This window comes from Enhydra lutris, unplaced genomic scaffold (genome assembly GCF_002288905.1).
Source record: "Enhydra lutris kenyoni isolate GAN:26980312 unplaced genomic scaffold, ASM228890v2 scaffoldscaffold1, whole genome shotgun sequence".
Classification (NCBI taxonomy): Eukaryota; Metazoa; Chordata; class Mammalia; order Carnivora; family Mustelidae; genus Enhydra; species Enhydra lutris.
The window spans coordinates 14,413,929-14,437,064 of NW_019154085.1; the positions used below are offsets into that span (position 1 = coordinate 14,413,929).

Genomic DNA, 23,136 nt, shown 5'->3' on the forward strand with positions numbered 1-23,136 from the left:
CCATTGTGTCATTTAAGGCCTTTATTTCCTTGTTGATCTTTTGCTTGGATGATCTGTCCATATCAGTGAGGGGGATGTTAAAGTCCCCTACTATTACTGTGTTATTGTCAATGTGTTTCTTTGATTTTGTTATTAATTGGTTTATATAGTTGGCTGCTCCCATGTTAGGGGCATAGATATTTAAAATTGTTAGATCTTCTTGTTGGACAGACCCTTTGAGTATGATATAGTATCCTTCCTCATCTCTTATTTAGTCTTTCACTTAAAATCTAGTTGATCTGATTTAAGGATTACCACCCTAGCTTTCTTTTGATGTCCATTAGCATGGTAAATTGTTTTCCACCCCCTCACTTGAAATCTGGAGGTGTCTTCGGGTCTAAAATGAGTTTCTTGTAGACAGCATATTGATGGGTTTTTTGTTTTTTGTTTTTTTATCCATTCTGATACCCTTTGTCTTTTGGTTGGGGCATTTAGCCCATTTACTTTCAGGGTAACTATTGAAAGATATGAATTTAGTGTCACTGTATTGCCTGTAAGATGACTGTTACTGTATATTATCTCTGTTCCTTTCTTGTCTACTATTTTTAGGCTCTCTCTTTGCTTAGAGGACCCCTTTCAATATTTCCTACAGGGCTGGTTTGGTGTTTACAAATTCTTTTCGTTTTTGTTTGTTCTGGAATCTTTTTATCTCTTCCTCTGTTTTCAATGATAGCCTAGCTGGATATAGTATTCTTGGCTGCATATGTTTCTCACTTAATGCTTTGAATATATTATGCCAGTTCTTTCTGGCCTGCCAGGTCTCTGTGGATAAGTCTGCTGCCAATTTAATATTTTTACCATTGTATGTTACCGACTTGTTGCCCTGAGCTGCTCTCAGGACTTTCTCTTTGTCACTAAGACTTTAAGTTTTACTATTAAATGACGGTGTGTGGACCTGTTTTTATTGATATTGAGGGGGTTCTCTGTGCCTCCTGGTTTTTGATGCTTGTTCCCTTTGCCATATTAGGGAAATTCTTCACTATAATTCACTCCAGTATACCTTCTGCCCCCCTTTCTCTTTCTTCTTCTTCTGGAATCCCAATTATTATAATATTGTTTCACCTATTGGATCACTTATCTCTTGAATTCTCCCCTCGTGGTCCAGTAGTTGTTTGTCTCTCTTTTGCTCAGCTTCTTTATTCTCTGTCATTTGGTCTTCTTTGTCAGTGATCCTCTCTTCTGCCTCATTTGTCCTAGCAGTAAGAGCCTCCATTTTTTATTGCATCTCATTAATAGCTTTTTTTATTTCAGCTTGGTTAAATTTTAGTTCTTTTATTTCTCCAGAAAGGGCTTTTATTTCTCCAGACAGCATTTCTCTAATATCTTCCATACCTTTTTTGAGCCCAGCTAGCACCTTGAGAATTGTCTTTCTGAACTCTAGATCTGACATATTACCAATGTCTGTACTGATTAGGTCCCTAGCCTTCAGTACAGCCTCTTGTTCTTTTTTTTGTGGTGAGCTTTTCCGTCTTGTCATTATATGCAGATAAGAATATATGAATGAGAGAATAAAATACTAAAGGGTGGCAAAGACCCCAGAAAAATGTATGCTAACCAAATCAGAAGAGACCCCAAATAAGGGGGAGAAGAAAGGGGGGTAAAAAGAAATTTTAAAAATTATATATATATTAGACTGGTGAATAGAACAGAGCCACCCACTTGATTTTGGGTGTATTTTGGTCTCTTAAAAGAAGCTACCTCCCAAAATTTTAAAGAAAGAAAAACTTATATATATATATATACCAAAATAAGAGTAAACATGATGAAGGGATGAAATATGACTGTAAAAATGGAAATTTTTTTAAAAAAATCTAAAAAAGGAATTGATAAGTTGGTTGGAAAAAGAAAAAGAAAGTGGAGAGAGTTTGCTCAGGCTAGAAACTAGAACAAAGCCCTATGCTAGATTTAGAGTATATTTTGATCTGTTGAATGAAATTGTATCCTGAAATTTTTTATACGAAAAAACCTTATATGTATACAAAAAATAAAGTTAGATAAAATGGAGGATAAAATATGACTATAATAATGAAGGTTTTAAAAGATTTTTTTAGAAAGGTATTTTTAAGGGACGCCTGGGTGGCTCAGTTGGTTAAGCAGCTGCCTTCGGCTCAGGTCATGATCCCAGTGTCCTGGGATCGAGTCCCACATCGGGCTCCTTGCTCAGCAGGGAGCCTGCTTCTCCCTCTGCCTCTGCCTGCCATTCTGTCTGCCTGTGCTTGCTCTCTCTCCCTCTCTCTCTCTGACAAATAAATAAATAAAATCATTAAAAAAAAAAAGAAAGGTATTTTTAAGATAAACTAGTTAAAAAAACATTAAAAGAGGAAAGAGGAAAAGTTTTTAAAATTTAGAATAAGAAAAAAATAAAATTAAAGAAATTTAATTAACTTTGCAAGACCAAAGAATCATGGGGAGAAAGCCATGAATTCCATGCTTTGCTTTCTCCTCCTCTGGAATTCTGCTGTTCTCTTTGATCAGTGAGCCTGGTCTTGGCTGGATTTCTTGCTGATCTTCTAGGGGAGGGGCCTGTTGCCTTGATTCTCAAATGTCTTTGCCAAGGTAGAATTGCGCCGCCCTTGCCAGGGGCCAGGCTAAGTTATCTGCTCAGGTTCGCTCTCGGGAGCTTTTGTTCCCTGAACAGTTTCCCTCGAGCTCTGGAGGATAGGAATGAAAGTGGCGGCCTCCCAGTCTCTGGCCCAGAGGAGCTGAGAGCTTGGGGCCCCACTCCTCAGTGTGCTCTCAGAGAAATGCAGTCAGTCCCTCCCATCTCCCTGGTCTCCGGCCACCCTATGTGTCACCCGGCCTGTGACCCAGCATTTCTGGCTCTGGTGCACAGCCCTGTTTGGAGTCTCCAAACCCAGCAGATTCCTGCCTCCAGAGAAGGAAGGTGAGTCTCCCCAGATCTGCCACTTGTGGGGTCCTTGCTCAAAGAGCAGTGGTCCAACTGTGCCTCGGATCACAGTTTAAGGTAACCCCTAGCTGAGAGCTCACTCCTCAGCTCCGTCTCTGTAGTTGGCTTCCCTGCTCTGATACCTGCGAGCTCTGCTACACTCAGACACCCCCAATCCTTCGGTGACTCCGCAGGGCCTGAGACCACACTGTCCCCACGAGGTTCCAGCCCCACTTAGCCTCTGGAGCAATGTCCCTTAGTGGAACAGACTTCTAAAAATTCAGATTCTGTGCTCCATTGCTCCACCGGTTGCTGGGAGCCAGCCCCTTGCCCTGCGATCTATCTTCCCGTCGCTTCGGATTCACTTCTCTGCACGTCCTACTTTAAAGAAAGTGGTCGATTTTCTGTTTCTAGAATTGCTGCTCTTCTTCTCTTTGATCTCCTGTTGGGTTTGTAGGTGTTGGGAATGGTTCGATGACTATCTACCTGAACTCCTGTGACCTGATGTCATCTCAGTGTGCTACTTCTCCGCCATCTTCCCCTCTTTCGTTTCTCAAAAAACTAGTTTTTAAAAACTGCCAGGGATGCTGCCTGGGTGGCTCAGTTGGTTAAGTGGCTGCCTTCGGCACAAGTCATGATCCCAGGGTCCTGGGGTTGAGACCCACATCAGGGTTCCTGCTCAGCGGGAGCCTGCTTCTCCCTCTCCCTCTCTCTGCTGTTCAACCTGCTTGTGTTCTCTCTGTGTCCAATAAATAAATAAAATCTTTCTTAAAAAATTGCCAGGGACTCAAAACATAGATCAGTCAATAAAACGGGGAAGAATAGTCTCCTGATAAAAGTGAAAGAACAGACAATAGTCTGAGGAAAATACATGAAAATGTTAACCATAGCTATCTCTGAATATTGGATTCATGAATAACTTTTTCTTTTTTCCCCCTCTGTACTTTCAGAATTTATAGTAAAAATGAACTGTTGTAAAAATTATATATATGTACACACAGTTTAAATTGGAATAACAAAAAATTGTAGATGAATTTTATTTTTAAAATGGTTTTTTTCCAGGGTGCTTGGGTGGTGCATTCAGTTAGGTGTCAGCTCTTGGTTTCAGTTCAGGTTGAGATCTCAGGGTCATGAGATTGAGTCCTGCATAGGGCTCCATGCTCAGCATGGAATCTGCTTAGAGTTTCTCTCTCCCTGTCTATCTGCCCACACCCCCTCACACCCTTTCCCTCTCTTACTCTCAATAAATCTTAAAATAGCTTTTTGTCTCACATCTAAAACTTTATGGTATAATTTGTTCAACTACGCTACCATTCTTCATGTTTCATTCTTTTCCAAATTTTCTTTTAAGATTTTATTTATTTATTTGTTGGAGAGAGAGCACAAGCAGCGGGAGCAGCAGGCAGAGGGAGAAGCAAGCTCCCACATGAGCAAGGAGTCCGTATGGTTTTAGATCCCAAGACCCTGGGATCATGGACCTAAGCTGAAGGCAGACACTTAGCCAACTGAGCCACCCAGGCATCCCCCTTTTCTAAATTCTTAACTTCCATTTCTTAATCTGTCTTGAATACTGGCTTGTTCTCTTTCCCCTCTTGAAATCATTTGTCTGGTTTATCTTTAATCCTTAGTCTTAGTTCTGCATAATCTCTCTTGCTCAACAGTTTTATCTAAATTTATTGTCATGTAAAAGTTTGAAACTGGGGCATCTGGGTGGCTCAGTCGTTAAGTGTTTGCCTTAAGTTCAAGTCATGATCCCAGAGTCCTGGGATCGAGTCCCACATCAGGCTCCCCGCTCTGCAGGAAATCTGCTTCTCCCTCTCCCACTCCCCCCGCTTGTGTTCCCTCTCTAGCTCTATCTCTTTCTGTCAAATAGATAAATAAAATCTTTAAAAAAAAAAAAGTTTGAAACTTTCTCAGTTGTTTTTTCCCTCCTCTAGTCTCTGCTTTCTCCACCCCATTAAATCTAGTCTTCTAAAATGTACTATATGTTCCAGAAGCTATCCCTTCTTCTTTTCACATTTATTTCAGTTTTTATATTTCTCTTCTTGACAAATCAGCAAACTTGCTGTGGTCTAGAATTCAGCATTTTCCATGCTTTTTTTCTCATACAGCCTACACTAGGAAATGCAAGTATACATCATGATATAGTGTCTTTAGGTTAATACTTAACCTTACTATGTACTCTGTGTTCTCTTATTTGCTATTCTAGTCTAGAGTATTTCAGTTTGGGGAGACCGGTGTAGTTATTTGTTTTAAATGTTGGCTCCCAACCCACTAAACTCATTTCATAACCCATTCATGAGCCCCCACTTCCATTTTCCTGTCATTACAGAGGAAAGATTTTTTAAATTTCTTGTCTTTTTTCCCATTTTTTCCTGCTTATCTTTCTTCATCAGTGTTTTGAATGATATCCCCTTTATCTCATTTACCCAAATGTTGGATATCATTATTTGTATATATGCAGTTAGAGTCCCTTGTTGAAGCACTCATCTGATTTTACCCGAATATTTATAATTTTCTTAATCTTATTTTCTCCCCTCAAAAAATTTTAACATTTGAAAGAGATATACTTGATATGGATTAAACTGCACATATTAATGATACATAATTTGTTAGGTTTTGGCATAAGTATATACCCATAAAACCATCACTGCAATCATAATTATGAACATGTCAGTTACCCCCTAAATTTCTCTTTTGTCCTTTTGTAGTTGCTTCTTCCTGCCTTCCTTCCTTCTTTTCTCCATGAATCCCCAGGCAACTACTGATCTGCTTTCTGTCACTAATGATTTGTATACCTTTTCTAGAATTTTATATAAATGGAACCATACAGTATGTACTATTTTTATCTGGCTTCTTCCACATAGTTTAATCATTTTCAGATTCATTCATGTTGATATGTATTTCAGTAGTTTTTTCCTTTTTATTGCTGAGTAGCGTTCCTTTGAATGGAACAATTCTTTTGAATGCTACAATTGGTTTACCCATTCACTTGGTGATGAATATTTGGATTGTTTCCAGTTTTTGGATATCAGAAGTAAAGCTCTTATGAAATTCTGTGTGCAAGTCTTTGTATGGACATCTGCTTTCATTCTTTTGAGTAAATACCTAAGAGTAGAACGGGTGCATCATGTAGTACATGTCTGCGTAACTTTTTGAGAAAGTGCCAAATGTTTTTCCAAAGTGACTGTACCATTTTACATTCCCACCAGGAGTATATGAGAGTTTCAGTTCCTCTGCATCGTTGCCAACACTCAGTATGACCATACTTCTTAATTTTAGATATTCTAATAGGTGTGCAATAGTATCTGATTATGGTTTTAATTTACATTTCCCTGATGACTAATAATATTTAGCATCTTTTCATTTGCTTATTTGCCATCCTTGTTCCTTCTCTGATGACACATCTATTCAAGTCTTTTGCTTACTTTAAATTGAATGGATTGTTTTCTTACTGTTAAGTTTTGAAGTTCTTTATATATTCTGAATACAAGTCCCTTATCAGATATATGATTCAAAAATATTTCTTCCCAGACTGTGGCTTGTGTCATTCTCTTAAGAGTATATTTATAAGGGCAGATAGTTTTAATTTTGCTGAAGCCAATTTATCAGTTTTTTCTTTCATGGATATATTTTTAGTTTCATATTTTAGAAATCCTTGTGTAACCCAAGGTCACAAAAATTATCTTCTGTATTTTCTTCTAGAAATTATATAGGTCTATAACCCATTTTGAGATTGTTATATGTTATATTTTGGATTTTTTGCAGTGTGAGGTATGAATCAATATTCATTTTTCTATATGTGGATATCTAATTGTTCCCATTTATTTTTAGAGACTACTTTTTCTCCATTTAATTAATTGCCTTTTTTTTTTTTAAGATTTTATTTATTTATTTGACAGAGACAGAGAGATCACAAGTAGTCAGAGAGAGGAGGAAGCAGGCTTCCTGCTGAGCAGAGAGCCCGATGCAGGGCTTGATCCCAGGACCCTGAGATCATGACCTGAGCCGAAGGCAGAGGCTTTAACCCACTGAGCCACCCAGGCGCCCCTAATTAATTGCTTTTTTAGTCTTTGTCAAAAATTCGTTGTCCGTGTGTATGTAGGTCTATATCCGGACTCTTTATTGTTTCATTGACCTATATGTCTGTCTCATTGCCAGTACTTCAGCATTTTACTGTGTCTTGAAATCAGGTAACATTAGTCTTCCGCCTTTGTTCTTTTCACAGTGTTTTGGCTGTTCTATGTTCTTTACATTTTATAACCAATGAATTTTGCAATCAGCTTTTTAATTTCTACATTGAACCTGTTGGGATTTTTATTAGAATTAAATTAAATCTATAAATCAATTTGAGAAGAATTGACATCTTAGTAATATTGAATCATATTAATATAGATTTTTAATTATTGTTTTATGCATTTTTTTCTTAAATTGTATTTGAAAAAAAGAAGGGTGACAAACCAAAAATACCCTATACTGGCTTTTATATTTACCTATGTATAGTTTCTTTTACCAGTGTTTTTCATTTCTTCAAGTTATTGTCTAATGCGCTTTCACTTGAGCCTGAATGATCTCCTTTGGCATTTCTCATAGGGCAAATCTGCTAGCCACAAGCCCCCCCAGCTGTTGTTTATTTAAGAATGTCTTAATTTCTCCTTTTGAAGGATAATTTTGTTTGATAATAGAATTCTTGGTTACCACTTGTTTTCTTTCAGTACTTTAAATATATCATGCCCCTGCCTCTGGCTTCTTTGGTTTCTGATGAGAAATTGGTTATTAACTTTTATTTAGGATCCCTTGTACATTTCAAGTTACATCTCTCTTGCTGTTGTCAAGAGTCTTCATCTTTGGCTTTTTATAGTTTGATTACAGTATGTCCCAGGATAGAACCTTTTGAGTATACTCTACATAGAGTTTATTGAGTTTCTTGGATGTGTTGTTTCTATTATTAAATTTAGAAAGTTTTGGACCATAATTTTTTCAAATATTCTTTCTGCCCCTTTTTCTTTCATCTCCTTCTGGGGTTCCCATTCTGTATATTTTGGTATGATTGATGACCTCACAAGTCTTTTAGGCTCTGTTTATCTTTCTTCATTTTTTGTTTGTTTTTTTGTTTCTGTTCCTCAGACTGCATAATTTTTTCAGTCTTCAAGTTCAGTAATTCTTCTCTCTGTTCATAGCTGCTGTTTGAATCACTGTAGTGAATTTTTCATTTCAGTTTTTTTACTTTTAAGCTCCAAAGTGTCTTTCTGGCTCCTTTTTATAATTTTTATCTCTTTATTGCTATTCTCCAGTTGATGAAAAATTGCTTTCCTACTTCCTTTAATTCTTTGTCCATGGTTTCCTTCATCTTTTGAGCATATTTAAATCTTTTTGTAGTAACTCCAGTATCTTAATTTCCTCAGGGACAGTTTCTTTCATTTCTTTTTTCCTATTGAATGGGGTATATATTCTTGGGTTTTTGCAAGCTTTGTGATTTTTTAAGACTGGATATTCTGAATATTCTGATGAGCAAAAAGAAATCAAAAGAAAAAAAGTTAAAATACTCCCCAAGCCTTTGCAGTTTGGCTTTGTGTTGGGGCCCTCCTTTAACATTCATCCAGACCCTTTACAGTTCTGCTTTAGCCTTCACTTTCTGCTAGCGCTAAGCCTAACGACCAGCCAGTTATGAAAACTTATGGTCTTCTCTGAGCATGCATCCCACCCTGGATGAGTGATTGGCTTTTCTAGGTTTCCCAGTATATGCAGTTTTTCAAAACCCTCATTCCCCCAAAGTGTCTCACACCCCAGCTTTTCCTCCCTCACTTCCAGCTTTTCTTTTGTGTGGTTCAATTTTTGTATTTTGCCCCAGGCAAAATAACACTTGTTCATTTGGCTTTCAGTGATTTCAAGGAATGTTCTCCACTTAGTCATATCTACTTCTCTTTTCTGAGAAAGTTCTGAATTAGGCAGAATAAAGACAGACCCCCTTCTTTGATTCTTCAGGGAATTCACAGACATGTTAGAACAGACAACATAATTCCTTGGGAACAATATCATTTTCCTCCCTCTGGAAATCAGGTTCCTATACGGGGAACACAGACTTCTGTCTTCACATTTTTACTTGGTTGCTCTAAACATTTGACTAACTTCCGGAGCTTCAGTAAGGTTGATTCTGACAGTTTTTACCAGGATTTTTGTATTTCTGTGGGAGCATGTCCCCTGGTTTCCTTCTTCTGTCATCTTCACTAATGTCGTCATACAATGAGTTGGGAAATACCCTTCCCTCTTTGATTTTCTGGATAGAATTGGCATTATCTCCTTCTTGAATGTTTGGTAGAATTCAATAGTGAAACCACTGGGGCCTGGATTTTTCTTTTTGGGAAAGTTTTAAACTATAAATTTATAGATACAGGAACTATTCAAATCATCTGTTTTTTCTTAAGTCAGCTTTGACAGTTTGTATCTTTGAAGGAATTTGTCCATTTCATCAAAATTGTCAAATCCTTTCTTAATATTTGTTTAAAGATTCTAAACTAACTCCCCATTGGTGACTTAATCTTCCTGTTTCTATACAGTTTATTTCCTTAATTTTCTCTTATCTACTTTTTTACTTATTCTGGGATATTCATCATTGCTTTACTTCTAGATCAACATTCTATGACCAAATCATTATTTTTAGGATCCTCAGAATTCCATGTATAGTCAACCTCTTTAAATTCTCAGCTATTTTTCTAATTTTTCCTCTTCCCTATTTCATATTAATTTACTTCTAAATGTTATATAAATGATTTAGTAACCATTATTTTAACTTTGTTTGGAACTTATAATAGATTTTTCTCAAAAAAATGATCAAGTTACAACTTCTATAATAGAACCCATTTATCCACTAGGAACTGGCTGTGTTCTGTCAGCATAGTTTAAAGCCAGTCATCATAGGATAATGTATAAACTGTAGAGCTATGCTGCCTGGGCTTTGATCTTAGTTTTGCCACTTATTAGCTATGTGCTCTAATTTCTCCTCTGGGCCTCTTTTCCTGCATATGAAAAGTGAGGATGATAATAGTACCTCAAATAAGAATTAAGTGAATTAGAACACAGTCTAGTACATATTAAGAACTCAACAGTTGTTAACTGTTATTATGCATCAACAATGATTCTGTCTTAAATATAGAAACTTCTCAGAGGTAGAGTTTCTGTTTACCAAATTTTATTCATCATCCAGGACAGTGCCTTGGTGAATGTCTTATTTTGGCCAGGGGTGAGAGTGGGTAGAGGTGGGGTCTCTTTTTGAAAAAGTGTTTTTACAAATTATTTTCCAACTGTATAATGAAAAGTAACCAATATAGCTTCATTCAGTGTCTCTCTTTGCTCCAGATACAGAAAACAGCCAATATACAGTTTTTAGCTGCTTGGATTTTGGTGTTCCTGAGCTCTTCCGGGCAGTTGGTGAATGGGTGCTCTATTTTGGAAAGGAAAGGGTCTCTTTCAGTTCTGTGTGGAAAGGCATCTAAATCTTTGTTTTAGAAAGATTTCAGTGTGTACACTTCATTGTGTTGCACTTCATGTTTAGTAATAAAGAATATGAATGCGTAGATCTGTGTGAGTGGTATATGACGGGTATGTGTTTGAATAAAAAAGTAATAAAGTTTCTGTGAAAGAATACCCAAGAAATTGGTAACATTGGTTGCCTGTAGACTGGGAAAATGGGTGGTTGGTGGATAAGAATGGAAGGGAGATTGTATTCTTTTTCTGACCTTTTGAATTTATTGACACATACGTATATTACCTAGTCAAAAAATTCATTAAATGTATGTGGTTAAAATTCAGAGTTCAAACAATAAAAAATTATTTTTAGCGATTCAAAAAATGTGCTGTCCCCAGACATCTAAAAGGCCCTCCAAGGAAACAACCACTGTTGCATTCCTTCTGTAGGCTTTAGAAATTTCTATGGATTACATGTCTATATGTTTTTATATCCCTTTCTAATATATAGATGGGAGTTACTACATCCACTTACCTTACAATTTCTACTTAGCAATTGGGAACATATACATCTTCCTAATTCTTTTCATTCTGTATAGTATCCATTAGACTGCAAGTTTTTAACCAGATCCCTATTAGAGGAAATGTGGGTAGTAGCTTTTGCTGTTAAAAATGATACTGCAATGAACATCTTATACACACATTTTTCTACAAATATATAAATGTGTTTGAGGAATAAATTCCTGGAAGTAGTGTTGCTGACTCAAAGGGTAAATATATTTATAATTTGTTATTGATAGATTACCTTCCAAATTGAGGATACTCCTGACAATAGTATAAGTGCCTGCTTTCCCATCACCAACACTTTGTATTATAAAAATATTTTTATCTTTCTTAATGTGATAGGTAGAAATGGATCTTGTTTCAGTTTGCAGCTAGTAAGTACTAGAACCAAGATTGGAAGCCAGGTTCTTAATTGCCACTCTTGCTACAAAACTGGAACTAATATTCTTAACTACTATACTATACTGCCTCAACATAGTAAGATTAAACATCTTTGCATATTTTATCAGGAATTTGCACTTCTTGTTTATGTGCCCTTTGTCCATTTTTCTATTATGCATTTACTATCATTTTTTAAATGTCTTGTTGCTAGCAAGCATCACAGAAATTCAGCGAAGAAGCATCAAAAGATGTTAAAACTAGTGGGTAAAAAGATGAATAGAGAATAATATATTTACAGAGACTTTAAGTATTTCCTCCACCCCAAAAACACTGATTAAAGTCTTAAAAAAAAAAACTGATTGAGTATAAAAGGGAAAAATGAAACTTTATAGTAGAGAAACCTGGCAGGCACCAACTCAGACATGTGATCAAGGTTAACTTCACTAGTAATGAGACAAATCAGAATTGTGAGCCTCTTGATAAGATGCAATGAGAAGAACACAGCATCTGTAGGGACGCCTGGGTGGCTCAGTTGTTAAGCATCTGCATTTGACTCAGGTCATGATCCCAGGGTCCTGGGCTCAAGTTCTGTATCAGGCTCCTTGCTCAGCAGGGAGCCTGCTTCTCCCTCTGTCTGCTGCTCCTCCTGCTTTTGCTCTCTCTTTCTCTCTCTGACAAGTAGATAAATAAAATCTTAAAAAGAAAGAAAAAGAGGGAAGGATGGAAGGAAGAAAGGAAGGAAGGAAGGAGAGAGAGGGAGAAAGAAAGAAAAGAAAAGAAAGAACACAGCATCTCTTTTGTGATTTTTCTGCCAAAGTTTCAAACCGTGAATCTAACCATGAGGAAATATCATTAAATTGAGATTCTAAAAAGTAACTGGCTGGGGCCCTTGGGCGGTTCAGTTGGTTAAACATCTGACTGTTGATTTCGGCTTGGGTCATGATCTCAGGTTTGTGGGATTGAGCCCGCACATGGGGACTCATGCTCAGCAGAAGTCTGCTTGAGACTCTTTCTCTCCTTCTCCCTTTGTCCTTCCCTCCCCCCAGCCCCATTCTCTTGCTCTCTCCCACAAATAATAAATGAGTCCTTTTAAAAAAAGTAACTGGCCTATAATCTTCTAAAATGTCAAATCCATGAAAGATAAGAAAAGTGTTAGATAGCATCTATAATTATGCTGCCATTGGAACATTAAATATATTTATAAAAAAATTTTGAAATTGTTTCAAAATTGAAAGACCAGTTCATTTTATCAAACCAATATCAAAATCCACTAAGGTAAATGTGTAACTATTTTTAGAGGTTTATTTATTAAAAAAAATTTGCTGATATCTGAACTCCCTCTGTTATTTTCAAATCCAAGTCAGTTTTAAATCCATTACATATAGTTTTTTCTCATGTTGATGGATTTCGTATTTGGAATTTGACTGCTTGCTAAAATTGATTTGTAATCCCAAAGCCAATATTCTGAATCCTTTTATGATCATTCATGGATATACACAGAGCAGCGAAAAACTTTAGTCACCAGATATACATGTTCCCAACTGAGGTCAACAGGTCCTCTGCCTTTTTGTTTCATCTTACACTATAAATAGATGTCCTTTTTGCTATTTTGTGTATTTTTGCTATTTCAGGGGCATTTTGTTAGTGATTTCTGGTTTAAAATAGCTCCCATGTGTAGTGCTAAAGGGCTGAGTAGTGTTCATAAGCCCTGGAAGGCTGTGATATGCCTTTTGAAGAAGGAAAAATTGTGCTAGATATACTTTGTTAGGGGATGATGTAGAATGCTGTTGGTCATGAGCACAGTTAATAAAATTAATAATACCTATTTTTAAAGGTATCTTTAAACAAAAAAAAAAAAAAAACAAGATTATGTATTGATCAGTTGACAAAAATGTTGTGGCCAAAGGCTCACAGGAACCTAACCTTATATTTCCCCTAGGAGAAATGGTTCAGTGTTCACTAATTCAGCATTTACTGCAACTTTGTAGAACATGACTACCATAAATAACAGATTCCGTTGTACTTCTAACATAAACACCAAACTTCTACCTCAGGGGGGTAGTTTTCCTTAAACTCCAGATGATCACTCTCTATTCTTCAGGTTCTTCCAAATTTTGAAAAATAGGTAGATGATTATTTAATGAGAGGATTATTAATTGATATCTATATCTGTTGTTTAAATTTTAATTTTTACTCAAAAGTCAGAGCCTGGAACATATATTCAAATAGATTTCAAAATTCAGTGTAGGGGCGCCTGGGTGGCACAGTCAATTAAGCATCCAGCTCTTGATTTTGGCTGAGGTCATGATCTCAGGGTCATGAGATCAAGCGCCACCATGGGCGCCACCCTCAGTGTGGAGCCTGCTTCACACTCTCTCTCTCTTTCCCTCTGCCCCTCACCCCCTCAAATAAATAAATAAATCTTTTTAAAAATCAGTGTTAGGGGCGCCTGGGTGGCTCAGTGGGTTAAAGCCTCTGCCTTTGGCTCAGGTCATGATCCCAGGGTCCTGGGATCAAGCCCCACATCAGGCTCTCTGCTCAGCAAAGAGCGGGCTTCCCCCCTTTACACCCCCCCCACGCCTGCCTCTCTGCCTACTTGTGATCTCTGTCAAATAAATAAAATCTTTTTTTAAAAAATCAGTATAAATTTCAGCCTTAAAAGATAGGTTTTGGATTTGTGCTGTGGTCAGAATTGGGGAACCAGCAATGCCACACTGAGGCAGGTAGCTTAAGAGCTAAGGGAGCAAGAAAGATGGTATCAAGGGTGGGCCATGGTGTGGATATTCATTTAGCATATGCCCACAACAAACACCATCAGATTTCTTGCAGGTTAAGATTTGTTTGTTAGAGAACACAAATTATTAGGAAAACACTAAAAATATTGCCAAGAAAGCTAACAAGGATTTTAGCCTAAAATAGGCTCGTAAGATAAAATGCCCAGATTAAGCATTGCGTGGAATACATACTAAAAATTATTTGTCAGTTATCTAAAACATTAAAATTAAGTGCTATTCTACATTATTTTTTAGATCTGGCAACCCTCATCTTAATTTTTTTGAAAGCATTTTAAAAGCGCAAGAACTGTGAATATCTGCAGCAAAAAGCTTTGAAGCCTAATAAACACAAGTCCAAAAAACAAGTCTGAAAGGATTCTGGATGACAGTTTATGAAATCTGTTTTTAAAAAAGGAAGTTCAAACCAACTTTCCCCAAAAGGGAGACTCTTGTTCATTGCTGATAACGATGAATACTACAGAATAGACTGCTTTTGATACTATCACTGAAATTAGTTTAAAGAAAAAGAAAATGCCAAGTCTTTAAACTTCACAGTTAGAGTGAAGTACTCTTTACCAGGCGTAAAAAAGCTAACCTAGAGATTGAAGATAGCCTGGTGCCAAAATTCCATCAAACTCAAAACTCATTTTTTAAGTGGAATTAGTGGCTTTTGATAGAAATAACAATGAACAATGTTAGAAACCCGTGACCTTGATGAACCACGTAACTTTTTACAACTTGCTCACATTTATGGCTAATTCTTTAGGAGTTAAGTTAAACCTTCCTTGTTTGCTTACATTAAGTTCCTCATCTTTTGAGAAAAATGACCCTTTACAAATCTCTGAAGTCTAAAATATTTTATTATAGCTGTGTAAAATATTGGTTAAAGATAATTGATTTTTCTTTTACCTCATGTCATTAAAAATCTTATTTTTTTTTAAAGATACACTTTTTGACATGTACTTTATTATAGGCAGTGAGGTCACTCAAGGAGACAATCGAAGACTGTTGGGACCAGGATGCGGAGGCTCGGCTTACTGCACAGTGTGCTGAGGAACGAATGGCTGAACTGATGATGATATGGGAAAGAAACAAATCTGTGAGCCCAACAGTCAATCCCATGTCTACTGCTATGCAGAATGAGCGGTAAGACCTTGGAGGGGTTTGACATTCATCAGCCAGTATTGAAAACTGAGACTAAACAGAGATTAGGGAAAAAGTACTATTGAACCAGTCTAAAAAGACACGATTAATTCATACAATCTAACGTTGTGGTATTTCTTTCGATGTGCCCATTTTTTTTGCTAGAGATTTTTGTTTGGCAGAAGTGCAAGATGGAATTTGTGATTTTTTTAATATCTCAAGATACAGTAAGAGAGGTTAGTCTTTATTAATGCTCCTATTTCCCTCAAATAATAAAGGCAAAACATCTTCATAGTTCCAAAAGTTTATAAGCACTTCTGCATATATTGTCTCATTTATCATTTGTTGCCATTATTTCTTCCTCTTACCTTTTATTTATTTATTTATTTTTAGGGAGAATAGAACTATGAAATTGGCTATTTAACCACTGTTTCACTAGACACCAAGATTTCAGTCTTCCTATCCAATGCTCTTTTGTTTATAGAATATCCTACTACTACTTAACATGAAAGCAATTCATTAGGTTTTTCTATCCCATCATGAATGTTACTTTATGAGACATCTCTTTGTTAAATTATGATCTTTCATTCTAAATAAAAGGGCTTTTAAAAAAATCCCTTTAAAAAATTGCAACTTTCAGATAATGTAACCTATGTTTCTTTGTTCCATGTTTGGGGGAATGTTTTCCCCAAAATTTGTCATTTTATTTAATATATGTTAAAATTTTTCAGAAAAGCACCCAGGAAAGAGTTACCAGAGAAAATTGAGAGAAAACCATACTTGATTATTGAATTATTTTTTTGCTATTTTCTGTTCTAATTTCTAAGAGCAATTTGTGTTATGAACTATAGACCCAGAATTGGGTTTACACTGCTTGTGTTTGGACTGAATTAGCTTCAGCATGTGAACCCTTATCCCTTATATTTCAGCAAGTCAAGGAAGGTAAAGACTAGCAATCCTAAATTCAAAATTTTGAACTTTATGCCACTTGAGGATAGTCTTCTACTTCTGTCTCCCCTGATTTCTGTATTTTCTGTGTGCTCTAGCATGTTATTTGTACCTCTCTCAGGAGTAAGTTACTTTTAACTCTAAGTACTTTTAAACTTTTCCTGAATGGTAAGAAATCCTTGATGGGACCCTCCCTTGTATTGACCATTTTTCACCCCCCTAAGTCATTCAGCTCTGTGTTTTTACATGCTGTTTCTTATGTCCACAGTCATTTCTAAATAGTTTCCCTGAAATCATGCACTATACAACTACTTTTTTTATTCTTCACCCTCCCGTCATTCTCCTTGAGCTGCTGCTTTTCTCCTAATATTTGTATCTATTAATGTTCCCATTGTTTAGTTAAAGCTATCCCGGCCTTTATTTTATTTTTTTCCTGCCTTTATTTTAAATGACCTAAATATATTTAGTGTGATGCTTAAGAACCATCCCTCTCAAGGTATGATAAGGACTGTGAAGAACTCTTGATAACTGGAGTGTAGTTCTGAATTGTTCCTTTATCTGAATGTCATACTCTGTCTTATACTCTTAGTCTGTAGAAGTTTCATTGATATGGCTCAGTTTACCCCCAGAAAGGTACATTCCATTGCTAGACTTCCTCTTAATGGAAGCATGGAAGCACTCTGGAAGAACCTAAAAGCTTATATTCTTTTTACCATTTGGCTGTTGTAACTTAATTGGTAAAGTATTTATTGAGTCGCCACTATGTATCTAGGATTGTAGGAGTACAAAAGAAACATATAGTGGCTCCTCCTCTCATGAATCTTTATATCTGGTTGTGCAAGTATACAGTTCATAAAGATGTATTTGGTAATGTTACAAAGCTATAGGGGAGATTTTTTAAATTAACTGTTATAAACCAAAATAATGAACATCCATAAAAATCCTATCTAGATCCACTAGGTTTTCAGTAGTCTTATTTCATATAAAACTAGCATTTAGGGGCACCTGGGTGGCTAATTTGGTTAAGTGTCTGCATTTGGCTCTGGTCATGATCTCAGGGTCCCGGGATTGAGCCCCACTGGGCTCTGGGCTCAGTGGGGAGTCTGCTTCTTTCTCTCCCTCTGCCCCTCTCTTCAACTCTTGCTCTCTCTCTTGTGTGCTCTCTCTCTCAAATAAATAAATAATATCTTTAAAAAAAAACAACAACTAGCATTTAGCAAGTTATTAATTGACACTTAATTGTGTGATCAGAATTTTTACATTACCTCTAATGCAGTGTGGTTAGGAATAAAATAAAAAGCAGTTCATCCTTTAAAATCAGAGGTATTAAACTTGGAGGGTCAGTTTGCCATAAGTGTACATTCTCAGTGTGGCACTTTTTTTCTTTCTTTAAGCAACCTGTCACACAATAGGCGTGTGCCAAAGATTGGCCCTTATCCAGATTATTCTTCTTCCTCATACATTGAAGACTCTATCCATCATACTGACAGCATTGTGAAGAATATTTCCTCTGAACATTCGATGTCTAGCACACCTTTGACTATAGGGGAAAAGAACAGAAATTCAATTAACTATGAACGGCAGCAAGCACAAGCTCGAATCCCCAGCCCTGAAACAAGCGTCACCAGCCTGTCCACCAACACAACAACCACAAACACCACTGGCCTCACTCCAAGCACTGGCATGACCACTATATCTGAGATGCCATACTCAGATGAAACAAATCTGCATGCCACCAATGTTTCACAGCCCATTGGGCCAACCCCTGTCTGCTTACAACTTACGGAAGAAGACTTGGAGACCAACAAGCTGGACCCAAAAGAAGTTGATAAGAACCTCAAGGAAAGTTCTGATGAGAATCTCATGGAGCATTCTCTTAAACAGTTCAGTGGGCCAGACCCACTGAGCAGCACCAGTTCTAGCTTGCTTTACCCACTCATAAAACTTGCAGTAGAAGCGACTGGACAGCAGGACTTCACACAAGCTGCAAATGGCCAGGCGTGTTTAATTCCAGATGTTCCACCTGCTCAGATCTATCCTTTGCCCAAGCAACAAAATCTTCCTAAGAGACCTACTAGTTTGCCTTTAAACACCAAAAATTCAACAAAGGAGCCCCGGCTGAAATTTGGCAGCAAGCACAAATCAAACTTGAAACAAGTAGAAACTGGAGTTGCCAAGATGAATACAATCAATGCTGCAGAACCTCATGTGGTGACAGTCACCATGAATGGTGTGGCAGGTAGAAACCACACTGTTAACTCCCATACTGCCACTACCCAGTACGTTAATGGGGCAGTACCATCTGGCCAGACAGCCAACACAGTGGCACACAGGGGCCAAGAAATGCTGCAGAATCAATTCATTAGTGAGGATACCCGACTGAATATTAATTCCAGTCCTGATGAACATGAACCTTTACTGAGACGAGAGCAACAGGCTGGCCAGGACGAAGGTGTTCTCGATCGCCTTGTGGACAGGAGGGATCGGCCACTGGAAGGTGGCCGAACTAATTCCAATAACAACAACAGTAATCCATGTTCAGAGCAAGATGTTCCTACACAGGGTGTTCCAAGCACAGTAGCAGATCCTGGACCATCGAAACCCAGAAAAGCACAGAGGCCTAATTCTCTGGATCTTTCAGCCACACACGTCCTCGATGGCAGCGGTCTGCCGTGTAAGTGAAGGGGTCATTTAATCTCTCCTGCTGTCTTTGGGACCGTTTAATTACATAGATAAAATTAAATTGTGTTTTCAACTAGCAATTACTTAGTTTACCGCTTTTGGAAACATGGTAAGCCACTTGATTGGACTCAAAAGTAATCAGACTGTTGTAAAGAAGAAAAGTAATTTTTTGTTGTTGGTAATTAGACAATGTCACACAGTCAGAACTTAATACCAACTTTAACACATGCGTACATAGCTGCTGGTTCATAATGCAGTTCACGTACTCGCTGTGGATGGTTGAAACTAAGTAAATACGAGTTGAAAAGCTCCAGGTAAAATGATGTCAGTAGAACTTTGAAACGGTTGTTGAGTATATTAATATCTATTATATACACATCTAGATTTTATCAGACTAACCTTAACTCTTTAAAGTCTGGAGAAAATTCAGAAAAAATCATTATTTTTTTTTTTAAACTGAAGTTCTTGGTTTTGGGGGGATTTTTTTTTTTTTAGTGTCATCTTGTCCAAGAGTTATGTGTTGAGCCTCCTGCCTGCCTATGGCATCTTGCCACAGGTCCCCTAGACAGATAACTTGATACATGGTTTCTAGCTCTAAAGGGATTGTAACACAAGACAGCACACCAAAATCTTTAATAGTCATCATTATACAAGTGATTTCTCTTTTAGGCTGATAGCACTTTATGAAAAAGAGCAGTCATGTTTTATGGTTGTTGTCAAGGACTACAAAATGGCCTAAAGGGATTTGGCTCTCAGAAATTAATCAGTAGGGGGCACCTGGCTGGCTCAGTCAGTGGAGCATGCAACTTGGTCTTGGCATATGAGTTTGAGCTCCATGTGGGCCTAGAGTTTACTTAAAAAAAGAAAAAAATCAGTAGAATCTATCCCCTTGTTTAAGTGGCTTGTATTATAGACCAATTGATACACCCTATAGCAGGGCTCCATAGCAATAAAATGTCTTGTCAGTTGTGGGAAGGGGAAATTACTAGAAAATTCATACTATAGTATTTATATTATTCTTCTGAAAATATTATATGCCATGTACCTTTAAAACTTGATCTGCTTTGAACATTAAGTAGAATGATTAAATGCGTTTTGCCAAGTTAGGAACACCACCAACAAGCAAAGAATTTGAGAATACAGCTGAAAACTTCCAATTTTCTCCTCTGTTTTTGCTTGCCCAATAGAATAATCCAACCAGTTATGAAAACGATTGGGCTTAAAGAGTCTCAGAATAAGTTGGTTAAGGTTTGCCTAGAAAATAATTGCCTGGCATCGTGAATTTCAAGTAATGTCTATTAATACCTCCTGCAGATACTAGTTTGATCTGTTCTTGAGTTACAACCCTAATTTCTTACTATTTAATAGTTTCTTTATATATAGTTTATTTTCCTGTCCTTTTATTTCCAGTCGGTGAGTCAACACAAGATGGCAAATCAGGATCTGGTGAAAAGATTAAGAAACGTGTGAAAACTCCCTATTCTCTTAAGCGGTGGCGCCCCTCCACGTGGGTCATCTCCACTGAACCACTGGACTGTGAGGTCAACAACAATGGCAGTGACAGGGCAGTTCATTCCAAATCCAGCACCGCAGTTTACCTTGCAGAAGGAGGCACTGCCACAACCATGGTCTCTAAAGATATAGGAATGAACTGTCTGTGAAATATTTTCAAGCCTATGGAGTGAAATTATTTTTTGCATCATTTAAACGTGCAGAAGACATTTAAAAAAAAAACTGCTTTATCTTCCTGTCAGTACCCTCTCCCACCCTGCAACAGGACTTGCTTTAAATAGATTTCAGCTATGCAGAAAAATTTAGCTTATGCTTCCATATTTTTTAATTTTGTTTTTTTAAGTTTTGCACTTTTGTTTAGTCTCATTAAAGTTATATTTGTCTGTTATGACCACAGAATTATATGTGTGTGTATCAAAAGTGGTCTCAAAATATTTTTTTAAGAAAAAAAGCAAAAACAATGTATTGCTGATAATCAGTTTGGACCAGTTTCTAAAGGTCATTAAAACAGAAGCAAATTAAGACAGGTTTGACTGCAGTGGTGTCTGGTATCCATGTTTTATTTCTGGGCACAAGCTAGTTTATATGTTGAACTGTTCCTGAACATATTATCTGTTGGACATTCTTTTCTCTTGTGTTTTGTTGAACGTGCAATAGTCTATAGTCCACAAATAAGCTTTCTTGTAAGCTCTCTTCCTAACAGAGCACACATTCTTCCATAGTAAATACATTTTTCTGCCCCAACCCCCATACTTTTGGCAGGTCAGTTCTATGGCAGTGATTTTTGCACAAGAGAGAGCAGCTACCTGATTTCTTGCTTTCTCTCTCCTTATGGAGAATGCAGAAACATTGTCTCAAAGGACTCTAAAAAAGGAACTACCAAAACCTAACTTGAAATGCCATTTCTTTTAACCTTCCAAGTCCTAAATGTTTCTTTCCAGGCATTTTAATAAACCTATTTGGTTCTGGTTTTTGGAAGTTCATAAGAGAGCATAGAACAAAGTAAACGAAGTCAAATATTAGCCTTTCTTCATTTTATTTTATTTTTATATGTATGTTCATGATCCATATTCATTTATTTAAGAAGCACATTTTTATCGGAAAACTTACAGAGCTATACTTATAAGGAATTTTTAAGTAGGTAGATGGTTAGGACTATATAGTGTTAGAGCCTTCATTCTCTGAATAGGCCATCTTTGACTCAAATAAAATTACATTTCCTATTTAAAATAACTTCAAAAGTAATTCATAGTTTCGAACCAGTAGTAACTTTTTATTCTCTTCCCACGCAATGCCTGGTGACTTTATCTGAAAATGAGTCCTCTTCCCATGACCTAAAACACTGTGTGGAAAAACCATTCATCTGGCATGCCAAATCCCTGTGGAAGGAAAGATTGCTGCCAAACCTATCATTTTTGAGCAGACTGAGGCTTACCTCTCTTTTTTCAAAACTGTTTCTTCACTAACCCCATTTTCATAATTTGTCTTTTTCCCAGCTTTTCCTATGATCTTTGATATATGAGCAGCATTTATTATTTACATTATATTAGAATATACCTTTTAGTGATAACATATTAAGTATCCTTCAAGTCATATTGTTTTTTTAAAAGCTTCCTTTGCTTCTTTCCTTACTGATAGTTATCTCTAAACAACAACCTCAGCATGTTTTTTTTAAATAAAGCACTTTATGTCAAATAAGGGACTTTTTTTATAAGCACAAATTATTTTCTATCAATTTGCAAACAGTGATGATCTCACTTAATTTTTCCAGATTCTCAGAGTACTTAATAGATGTTATTTAACTAAGTTCTAAGATTTCTCTGAAATGAAACAGCTAAGAGAAAAACACAAATGCCCATATTCTTGCTTTTAGGTTTTTATCTCCTGAACAATGTTTTCTCACTTGTATTCCTCTATCTTCATCATTTAACTAAAGATAACATAAGTTTCCCAATTTGCTGTCCAAGATATTTATAATTTACTTCTTTTTTTTTGGTCATCTATTATAATCCTATAATCCTATGAGTTAGATGTTATAATACTTCACATTTATGCTGATGATGGATGGCTGAACACAGTTTTGAATTTTTAGAATTAAGATGATTTTTTTTAGTGCCCAGGATATCCACCTTTTGTGTTTTATTGGCCCTTCTCTTGATTCAGATACTTAACATTTTTCAGTCTTCTGGCATAATTATTTTCCTATCTATGTAACAAATTATTTATATCTTTCTCACCAAATTTTCACTTAGTTCTCTTGCCTTTAAATGTCTTTAAACTGCATTTCATTATTTTCAAACACGTGTAGGATATCTTTGAATCAAAGTAAATTACATTCCTTCTCCAATTGAGGATAAATGACCATTTGAGATCTAACTGATCATTTCCTGACCAAAGTTATCCTACATTACTTTGTGTTTAGGCTACTTGGTTGTAATTTTTCCAGCATCTTTTTTTTTTTTTGATGTTTAATAATAAAATGCTTTCAGGAATTAATATACCAAAATAAAAGAATCCTTTTAAGTTTCCCATTTCATGCAAGCATGTTTAAAACAAATAATTTTCTTTCCCTAGTTTTTTTTAGTAGATCCTTAAAAAATAGGAAGAGTAAAAATTGTACATCAGACCAATTTAGAATCTGTAATATACAAGGAAGCAAAATTACTTAAAATATTTGCTAACTTTATTCATCTAATAATGTTTCTTAAAGCGAATATTTAACTGCTGTCACAATATTTTGCA

General features: G+C 36.5%; 1 protein-coding gene across 1 annotated transcript in view; it reads left to right on the top strand.

Annotated features, from left to right (window-relative positions):
• Positions 1-22,832, top strand: part of LOC111141287 (bone morphogenetic protein receptor type 2) — a 212,454-nt gene extending 189,622 nt beyond the window's left edge. The window contains exons 12-14 of the mRNA XM_022493741.1: positions 15,083-15,255; positions 17,595-18,874; positions 20,293-22,832. Of these exons, the coding sequence (XP_022349449.1) occupies positions 15,083-15,255; positions 17,595-18,874; positions 20,293-20,543 (1,704 nt within the window). The 3' untranslated portion in view covers positions 20,544-22,832. The remainder of the gene's footprint in view (positions 1-15,082; positions 15,256-17,594; positions 18,875-20,292) is intronic.
• The last annotated feature ends 304 nt before the right edge of the window (positions 22,833-23,136 follow it).